Raw genomic sequence first — 10343 nt, forward strand, 5'->3', positions numbered from 1 at the left:
AGGTCTTGCAGAAAGTTGAGATAGAGGAATCCCTGCGTGTGAAGTGCAAGCAGAACAAACATCGCCTCTACAGAATCAAATTCCATTTCTTGCCCCATGAATATTACCGAGAGGAGAAGTGTGTGAAGCCCAGGGAGATCTTGCACTTCATGGAAACAAGGTAAGTTTGCTTTCAGATACTTTAATATTTCCTCTTTGCCTTTCCATGGGCTCTAAGGCTGACTGCATGTTGTTTATTACTGCTGCTGTGGCTGTCAGAGTAATAGCTTCCTGCAGATGTGCTTGCAGAAGCATCTACGCAGCTGCTTTTTCTGTCTTGAATAAAACTGTGGATCTGTGGTGTGATAACAGTGCAGAGATGTATCAAGGCAGATCTTTCACATCTCTGATATACTAGGAGAAGAGCTGTATAAGCAACATCTCATTCCTTATCTTTGGGTGCTTAAGCATTTATTAGCAGCAAAAATGTTTGAATACTTTCGGTATCCTTTGGTACTCTCATTGAACAGAACTGAACCTTAAATTGTTTTTAAAATAAATCAGAAAAGACTGGCTTTTTTTTTCCTCTTTGTTTTTTTTCCCTGCATCCTTTCCCATGTCTGGCCAAATTTATGTAGTTAAAAGTAGAACATTTAATGAAAAGGGTCTATTGAAAGCTGTTTTTATTTTGCAAAAAGACTTCATTGGTTTCTTCCTCCTTCAGGCCACATGTGTTCAAGCTGGCTTACTTTGTTTAACAATTTTGCGTGTGCTTGTTGGTTTAAAAAAGAAAAAAAGTCCAGTGGTAAGCCATCTCTTCTGAAGGCGAGTTTGATATGCAGATTTTATGTCCAGATGAGCTTATAATTTTAAGCTTGGGATGCATGGCTACATCTGTGATTGTAAGAGAGGTGATACCAACCTTTTGATTGCTAAAGGGATGGGAAAGGAACAGTATGAAAAATTATTTGCCTTATCCTAGAAGTACTTTTGCATCCACCAGAGAATATGTCCTGTCATGATTTGATGGGCTTCTTAAACAAAATAAAAAGATTTTCTGACAATTTGAAATTGACGGCAGTACTGCTGAGCTTTGACATTCTGGGTTGGTGCTTCTTTCAGGTTCTTTAAAATTTTTCTGGAAGCAATTAAAAGGAAGAATGCAAAGATGGCATCTTTTACTGAAGTCAGCACCCGGAAGGCAACTCGGAAAGATTTAGATGGTGACCAAGACAAGGTAAAGAAAAATATTACTTGAAAATGCTTCACTTCCTTTACCTGGTTCCGAGAATCAGGATTTGGAGAAGCATAGCACGTTTCAATATGAACAGGAAATGTGTGAATACTAAATTACTTCTTAAATATTTTCTTTATGCATAAACTTGTCTTTGCAATCTCATAAAATTAACAAGGAAATTAAAGCTATTGTGTATTAAATCCTAATTTATTTAAGATTGTACTCTGAAAATGCCTTCTTACTTTAGCTTCAGTGATATAAAATTATATTACTCTCTGTTTGCCCCCAGATCAATGTCCTGCTGTAGCAGTGGTTGTCAAAACTTTGCGGAAGATCCTTTTTTCATTGAAAGGCTTTTGCATGTACCTTCTGCCACCCCTCTCCCAACAAGGACTGTCATATAAGGAGGGTGATGGCTGTTAATGAAATTTTCTCCCCAGGCTCCCCTTCTCTGTAACTAATCAAGGCTGTCAAAACAAAAGCAGGATTTATTCTATCTGTGGTGCACAAATTTAGACAGCTCGAGCTGGGTGCTTCTGGAGAGGGACCCCAAGTATCAAAATTGCCAGGCAATTAATGATGCCCTTACAATTTAAGTTCCTGCCCCTCATGTGGCAGTCCAGTCCAATAGTGATATTCGGGTCTGGGGTCTTCTTATTTCTTGTTGGGTCCTTTTCTTGCCTCTAGGCAGGTTCTTTTTTTTCCTGTTTCTGGGGCTGTGGTTTAAGCTGGTGGTTATTTGTCTTCTTTTTCTGGCTCAAACTGGTTCTGGGGCTTTCTGAGTTTTTTATTCTTTCAATCAGATAAAAGGTCAGCATTAAGCAAGATGTAAGTTCTACTTTATCATAAATGATTACTTTTGAATGGTTAAGCAAAGCCTTTTAAAACATATTAACAGCATCCATAATTTTGTATATGTTCCTGTGCTATTATAGCCTCACAATCTATAGCTTCCCATTACAGCCACGTGCTGGTCACATCTTGTTTGGGTTTAGCCCGCATGCTCATGTAGCTCAGCTTTGCTTCCTTCTGCAGCATAGCTTCTCTGTCTTGTAGATGTTCATCTTGTTTAATGTTAAAGTTATCCTGAGTTGTAAGTTCATCATCTCTTTATAGTAGTGATCTTACAGAAGTTGACTTGTCCTTAAAGGTAGACCATTGACCAAGGGATTGTCAAATTCCAAATGTTTGGCTAAAGCCTTTCAAAGCAGTTGATGCTTCCTAGCAGAATCAGCCTGATTATCTGGTCTGTCATGGATTTCTAGACACAGAATAATCAGGAAGCTGCAGGAGAGGAAGAAGAGAACATTGTTGATGCAGAAGCTGATGAAGGGGATGGTGATGCTACAGAAGCAAAACGGAGAAGGAACCAGGAGGAAGAGGTAATGATTTTATAGGTGGTCAGCACTGGCCATGAATTCCCAATTTCCTCTGCCTTGGTTCGAGTTGTGAAGGGAAGCTTCCATTGAAATAAAATGCTGAGAAAAAACAAACCCCACAGGGATAGGACAGTCTCTGCTCTGCAGTGATCAGTGTTGATTTGGATGGGGGCAAAAAGTATAGCAGAAGATGTGGTGATACAGAACCACGCAAGTTAGAGATGGAAGAGATCTGCATTTTCTGAAGGCCAAGTACATGTATCTGGCAATCAGGTTCTCCGTGCGGTAGTTCACCTTAACTTCACCTCTTGCTAATTTCAGGCCATTAATTGTTTTTAAAACTTTATTGTGGTTCTTAATAAATATTCTCCCTGTCTCTGCGTGTTTCTCAGTGTTCACTACTTGATAATTATTGCTTAAAAGATGGGTTGCTCTAATGTCAGCAAGAGGGTAGAGTAATTGAAAATCCTGAGGGAATCCCATCAACAGAGTTGGATTATGGGAAGAGCCTTTTTCAGGTGGAGAAAACTAAATTCTGCTACAGTCCAAATAACCTGTAGCATCCTGCCCTGTATGAAGAATAATAGCAAGATTGTAAAGAAATAGAGACTGAACTGAATCTATTCTATTATTTTCTTTACAACAAAATTGCATTTTCATTGTGTCATAGGTGAGATACTTGCAACTTCGCTGTCAAGAATATTCATGAATAAAACTGTTCATGGTGTGCTATGTTTCTGTATGTGTTCTGGCTCAGATAAACACAACATTATTTCTTTGTAGGTTGATTATGAAAGTGAAGAAGAGAATGGGGAAGAAAACATTGATGAGAATCTAGAAGATGAAGAGGCTGAATTGGAAAAAGAAGAAGGAACTCCTGGTGCTGAAGAAGATCAGAATGGAGCAGATGGTGATGATTCTCAACATCTTTCCTTTATGTCTCAGACGAAAAAACAGAAAGATCGTTTACTTCAGTCAGCAGAGGTGCGAGTGAATGCTGTTCTGGACAGCCACCCATCAATACAGAGTTATACATTTGACACCGAAAATGAACTTTGGTGTGAGGTAAGATGGTGGTGCCTGGAAACATCTGTGTGCGGTTGCGCAGTGGTTGCACGTTGCTCCCGTAACAACTGGATCTTTTCAGTGGAGTGCTGCTGTTTTGTCTCAGCAATGTTACATTAATACAGAAAAGTGGCAGTACCAATGTACTTCTTGATAGAATTTTTAGTAACTTCTAACTTGCAGAATCCCTGATGAAACTTTTTTTAAAAACAAGTTTTTGACAGGTTTATTGTGGTTTTAATCTTTAAGTATATGATGCACCACTGTGTGGCTCTTGATGAGTAAAAGTTGTGGCTGGATTGTTGCAAAAGTGTAAACATCTTAACAAACAAACAAAACCTACAAAAAACACATATCCCACCCCTCCAAAAAGCCACTCAAAAACCAGCAATCATTTTAAGTTCAGAGATCTTGAAAGCAATGTGGATGAATGGTCCTGGGATATGGTGTTCTTATTAGCCTCATTCAGCTGTAGTTCTAGTCAGGTGTTTATATTGCTAAACACACAACTAGGGTAATTCAAGTTGTCTCCTTTTTGTCTAAAAAGTAGGCTGGTTATGAGCCCAATGTTCCAAGCTTCCTTATGGAGCAACACTACATTGTTTTTTTTTTTTTTTTTTTTTTTTCTTCTTCCCTCTTAGGTTTCATTGACGCTTCCATTGATGAAGGTGTACTTTGACATCTCTTCCCTGCTTGCCTCTCTGGCACGAAGCACAGTCATTCACGAAGTGAAGGGAATCACAAGATGTTTGTTGAATGAAAGTACCAATAAGCAAGGAGAGAAGGAACTCGTTCTGCATACCGAAGGGATAAACCTTCCAGAGCTGTTCAGATACTCAGATGTATGTAATCTGTTTATAATCCTGAACTTGAATGATCTTCTGTATTCTAGGGAGAGATGATGGATGATGGGTGCCATTTTTATTTAATGGAGTGATGTGTAGCCTTTCCAGCTCTTAAACTCTCTTCCTCCTCCTTTTTCCCCGAAGATGTGTTCAGAGCTCAGCAGAGCCTTTTCTCAAGGGCAGCTTGCAAATCAGTTTTTGTGCAGCAGCCCAGTGTCTAATGACAGATAATTCCACACCATGCTTGTAACTGTCTCTGAATGTGACTTGAGGGAGTTCTTCCATCTAAATGAATTGCAGCACTTGGAGATGAATAGTTCTTTTATGCCATCCAGCCCGTAACTCTACAAATACAGGATTGTTTTATGCTGTCTCTTCTCTACTGCTTTTGTAAAAGTTTGGTCTGGCTGAGACAGACTGGACATTGCATTGTGTTGCTTGGAAGGCTGTAACATGTTCCTCTACTGCTTGGGATGGTTTGTTTGTTTGTTTGCTTTTTCTAATTTCAAATAATTTTCTCTTGTGGTGAGTTTTGATTCCAGTACTCTCATTCATGTATAAAAGGCTTTGATGACAAGCTTAAACATAAATCCCCAGAGCAATTTTTGTCTGTGTTTGGGTCTGAGTTGCTGCCTAGTTGTTCTGCAACTGTTGGTGCTGCTTAAGCTAATGAAAAATGGAGAAAATAATACTGTCTTAGCTTAGCTTGAGTTATCTGGAAATGCAGAGTAACTACTGTCCTAACTTTTATCTGTGGTTTTTTTTTTTTACTTTAAGATTTTGGACCTGAACAGACTTTATTCCAATGATATTCATGCCATGGCTAAGAATTATGGTATTGAGTCTGCCCTGAGGGTGATCATAAAGGAAATAAAAGATGTATTTGCTGTATATGGTAAGATTTCTTTGTATTTTTAAGGAGAGTCTTTATTATCATTAAGATGGGAAAACCCAGCCCCAGTGCTTACAAATTTATGTCTTTGCGTGGTCTTTTCATTTATATGTGCATTTTTAAGTTGCACTTTTTCATCATTTTTATCATTCTAGTGCTTTCCATGACGACTTTGTTAGTTAATTATTAGGTTCCATTTAATCAGTAGAAAATTTACTAGACAAGGTTGAATTTTTCCCCCCTTCACAGAGCTTTTCTATTCTGGTATATTTATTTTTTGCAAGCTAGAAGGTCCAGACAAATTAATTATTAACGTCTGAGGAACCTAACTATGTTAGACTTGCATAGTGGCCCTGAGTCTAGGCTTCCTTAGTAGTTCAGTTTGTATCTTTCCTAGAATAGCTGTACTGCATTGTCTGAGTGTTCTCTCTGCCTAGATTATTCAGAGAGTCCAGGCAACTAGCTTAGGGAAGATGCCTGACTTCATAGGCAGCTGAAGCTAGGCATGGTGAATTTGCCTTCACTGAGCTAAATCTTGCTATGAATTAAGGTATTGAAAAGAGGGAAGATTAATACAGTGGGAATTTTAGCAACCAGCTATATCAAACGGATTTGCCAGCTGACAGCCCAGAGTGGTCCGACCTTCACGTTGTTCCAGAACTGCTAGGTAAATGTTGACGAAGGTATTAATGATCCCCCCTTACACTGACTCCACAAGCGTTATTTAAAAATAAGTGCTAGTTCTTTTTAGCCCAAACAGGGTGCACCTAACATCGTGCACAGAAAATATCAGAACCTTTCTAACTCTGGTTCCTAGCTACCGCAGAGCCAGAGCTCTGTCCCATCACAAATGGATGAATGTGTCATCCCTGTCTGCAGAAACAAAGATGATGCAAACCTTACTGTTTTGTTTGTTTTTTTTTTTTTTTTGTAAACTAGGCTGCCTTGCAGCATTCTTGACATTTTAGTTTCCCTGGAGAGGTATTGTTTCATATTACAGTGAGGTCTGCCTGTCTTGGATATTTGAGGGGAATGGTTAAGCCAGTGTCTTGGTGTCAGGACCACCACCACCACGTGGTCGCAACACCGCCTCCCCCCCCCACTCCTCTCCCGGTAAGATGGGGGCAAATAAGAAAAAGTGGAACCTCCTGAGTTGAGATAAGGACAGATTTTTAATAATACCACATGAGAAAAGCAAAAGAAAGAAGAATATAACAATAAGACAAGATATAGAGTACAATGGAAACACTGATACAATGAAAATCTCACCACCACGAGCTTCACAAAAGAGACCCCTCTCCCGGCTAGCTTCCCCTTATATCCCGGGCATGACGTCAGCATGGTATCGAATATCCAGCTATGCCCAACTCCCAGCTTCTGCGAAGAGTTAACCCTATCCCAGCTGGACCCAGGACAGCCAGCCACACACAAAGAGGTGCAACTGACAGAAGAGTGTTAGAGATGTTCCCCGTGTTGATTAGATCTAGAGGGTTTAATTTAGGATTGATTTATTTTTAAAAAATACCTTAGCCCTGGTGCTTGCTCTTTGTGTTCTTAGGCATTGTGGTAGACCCTCGGCACCTTTCACTTGTGGCAGATTACATGTGTTTTGAAGGATTTTATAAACCGCTGAATCGGTTTGGAATTCAGTCCAACTCCTCCCCTCTGCAACAGATGACATTTGAAACCAGCTACAAATTCTTGAAGGAAGCAACAATGATGGGTAAAGAGTTTAGTTTGAACTATATTGCTGCCGCATTTCACGTATGCTCTGTTTTCATCGTAGCTTTCCACTGTTATGAGTAATACATAATTGCATAAGAAAAATGCCAGAAGCTAAAATTTTAATTAAGCCGTTGCCTAGGAGAATGTTCCAGATGTTTTTAATGAAATTCTGTCAGCTTAAATGAAGTCAGCTCCCACATGTAACTTGTGGGGTCTGTGGCTCCTTTCTTTAGGAATTCAATAGGCATTTTTATAACAAACCTTAAGTTTGTTAAGATTTGTTATAGCAAAGCCTTTTAAAGGACTACTAAATCTGCCTTTTTCTGTCTTTGCCATTAAAATTGTTATCTCTGCTTTGTTTCTGTGAGTCTGTTGTAACACCCATATTTTCATCTCTTCTCTTACCTTGTTATTCAGAGTTTTATTGTGAGAACAGTCCTCCTGGTTGTTACTTTGATTCAGTTTTTCTTCTGCTTTGTAGCACTTTATTATCTTGTCTGTGTTTGAGGAAAAAAACAAAAAGGTCAGGCTCATTTGGTTGATGGCAGGTTTCTGGTGCCATTGGAGGTGCCCAAGAGTATCCTTCCTGCCCTCTAGTTGCTGCTCTGGAAGGTGTAGAAATCACAAAGCTGCATGGATCATTTAGGACATCTGACCTGGCACCAACCCTTCTACATTCAGGAGTCCTACCCAGAAAACTTGTGCTTTAAGTCTGTCATTAGACAGTTTGTTTGACCTCATGCTTTGGATACTATTTACATCTCCTTTTTGCAAATACTCGTGGTTTCTGTCACTTGCCAGTTGGATGCTCTCCTTCTTGGATGCTCCTGTGCTGCCTTTTTTGCTACCTAATACAAATGGGAAAAGCTCTCAACAGGATCTCTTCAGCTAGTATCTTAAACTGCCTTGCACAGATGTCAGAGATACTTTTATTATGGAATTCCTTTTTTTAAATGCTCTTTTATACCTTTTCTGGGAAGGTAATTTGGGTTTAAAGGAATAGTATTGGTTACAATTGACTTAAAATTCGTCTGAAAATCAGAAAGGAAAAGCCTAAGTCTAGGGTAGAATTGAATAAAGAGGATGTTTCCTGCACAGTTGCACTCTTGCCCTGGATTCACAATATATCACATACTGACTTAGAAATAACATCAGGTTTTTGACAAGTGAAATGTAATTATGTTTATGGATAATATTGTGAATAAAGACATGAAGTGCATGCTGACAGAAGGGCATGGTGAATTGCCTGGAAAGTGACACGGCTTACAACTGGAAGGAGTTACTGATTTCACCACCATGGAAATCAAAGTCGTAATGTGGATTGCAGCAGTCTGGATCTCATTTGCTTTGACATAACTGATAACTTGACTGTACGTTTAAAGAGATACTGTCAGGGTGTCTGCTTATGGCCCTGATCAGTAAGGAGGAAAAAAGAAGGCTTGTGACCACTGTGCACAGCTAACGCAAGAAGTGCTGTCAGAGTGCAGGTGTGACCCAGCAGACTGCTGATCAGGGTTTAGTGTGCATCCAAAGTGAGATCCCTTTGGCTGTTTGCTGGAAGAATAATTCTTTGTTAACATCATGTGAGCAAACAGGACAGTTATGACTGTTTTGTTCCATGATCTAACAAAGGAGCTTTTTTTTTCTTCAGCTGACACACATTTAGGAGCAGTTATTTTAATTATTCAGCTGTAGCTGAGATCAGAGCCGCAAGCACATGTCGTGCACTGTGCTATGGTGCAGCTCGTCCACCCCATCCTCTGTATGACAGAAAGTTCAGTACATTTTGCTCAGTAGAATAAAAGATGACCCAAACTTACCGGAAGTTTAACAATTTTATTTCCGATCTTCCAACTGCTCTAGTGACAGAATTCCAGCTTGCTGTAGTTAGGATGAATGAAAACCAGCCTGGATGCTTATAAAAACAGTGAAAGCAGAACAGTCCTAGCCAGACATGGCATCTGGAGAGCTTCCAAATTTCTGTGACACTATTTTGCTACAGTAAGTAACCACAAAATCAAAGGAATTCATGGAATGTCTCTCCAGTGAAAAGTTATTTTCATATCTAGCCAGAAGTATTTAAAATCCACATCAAAAGGATTCACTCTAACAAAGGAAAGAGGCAGCAATGAAAAGGGAATCTTTTTGGTTTTGCCTCACTGATGTATTTTTTTAGCAATCTATTTAATCAGTGAAATGTGTTCACTGGAAGGTCAAATCTGTGTTCTCTTAGAATTCAGAATGTGTTGTCTGTCTTTCCATGCTGAATAGGGAGAGCTCAGTAATGTGTGACCTAATTCTCTGCTTGCACAAAAAGATTGGGAAGAGATAATAATTGTATGATGGGTAGGAAGAGTTCTGGACTCCTGCTCTCAGAGATACAGGTTCAGTCTGAACACCAGGTGGCAGCGGGCGCGGAACCAGATGACTTCTTGCATGTAAATCAAAATGCTTTATTTTCAGCACTGACCTTTGAGAAGCTTTCGGAAGCATCCTAATATGATTTTGTTTGAATTCTGTTACAGGTGCCCATGATGAACTGCGATCCCCTTCTGCATGCCTAGTGGTTGGAAAGGTTGTCAAAGGAGGGACTGGTTTGTTTGACCTCAAGCAACCCCTTACGTAGTGTTTTGGTTAGAACTTCAGGATTCGGACTCAAATGTTCATCGTAAGAGATACATATGCTCTACAGCTATGCAGCGAGGGCACGTACTGTGTCCCCAGTCATCTTCCCTGTGCCAACAGGTTTGTTAATCTGGATACTTGGTGAGCCTAATCTAAGCTAATTAATCTCACCTAATTAATGAGAATGTCTGCACCTATAGGAGCTATACTTTGATCCTAAGAAACATTTATTTACTGTTCATTAATGTAAAAAATGAGATGTTTGGCTTACATAGAAAAGAATAAAATGAAGGAAACCATCTGGGTTTCAAACAGGCTGTGCAACCGCTGTGGCAGACAGAAGTCAAAGCAGAATCTGCGTATGTTGTCTAATTTTTGTGGGGCAGAATCGCATCTGGGTTGGTAGTGCCAGTTGCCACACGGTTGTTACATGACAAATTTCCAGTGCTGGAGGGAGCACTCGCGTTGCAAAGAAATTCTCTGAGCACCCTATTCTGTGTCTGTGTTACTAAGGAAATTTTGTCATGTGGCCAACAGCCATCGCTTTGACTCTGGCTGTTAAAAATCACGTATCCGAGAGCTGTTAACCATTCTTC

General features: G+C 39.7%; 1 protein-coding gene across 1 annotated transcript in view; it reads left to right on the forward strand.

The window, feature by feature from the left end:
* POLR1A (polymerase (RNA) I polypeptide A, 194kDa) overlaps positions 1-9796 on the forward strand; it is a gene marked incomplete at its 5' end in the record, with an annotated part of 31607 nt that extends 21811 nt beyond the window's left edge. The window contains 8 exons of the mRNA XM_010081285.1: positions 3-160; positions 1102-1216; positions 2482-2598; positions 3379-3660; positions 4302-4502; positions 5283-5400; positions 6956-7120; positions 9648-9796. Coding sequence (XP_010079587.1) covers positions 3-160; positions 1102-1216; positions 2482-2598; positions 3379-3660; positions 4302-4502; positions 5283-5400; positions 6956-7120; positions 9648-9748 — 1257 coding nt within the window. The remainder of the gene's footprint in view (positions 1-2; positions 161-1101; positions 1217-2481; positions 2599-3378; positions 3661-4301; positions 4503-5282; positions 5401-6955; positions 7121-9647) is intronic.
* Positions 9797-10343: the final 547 nt, after the last annotated feature.

This window comes from Pterocles gutturalis, unplaced genomic scaffold, assembly GCF_000699245.1.
Source record: "Pterocles gutturalis isolate BGI_N339 unplaced genomic scaffold, ASM69924v1 scaffold16959, whole genome shotgun sequence".
Taxonomy (NCBI): domain Eukaryota; kingdom Metazoa; phylum Chordata; class Aves; order Pterocliformes; family Pteroclidae; genus Pterocles; species Pterocles gutturalis.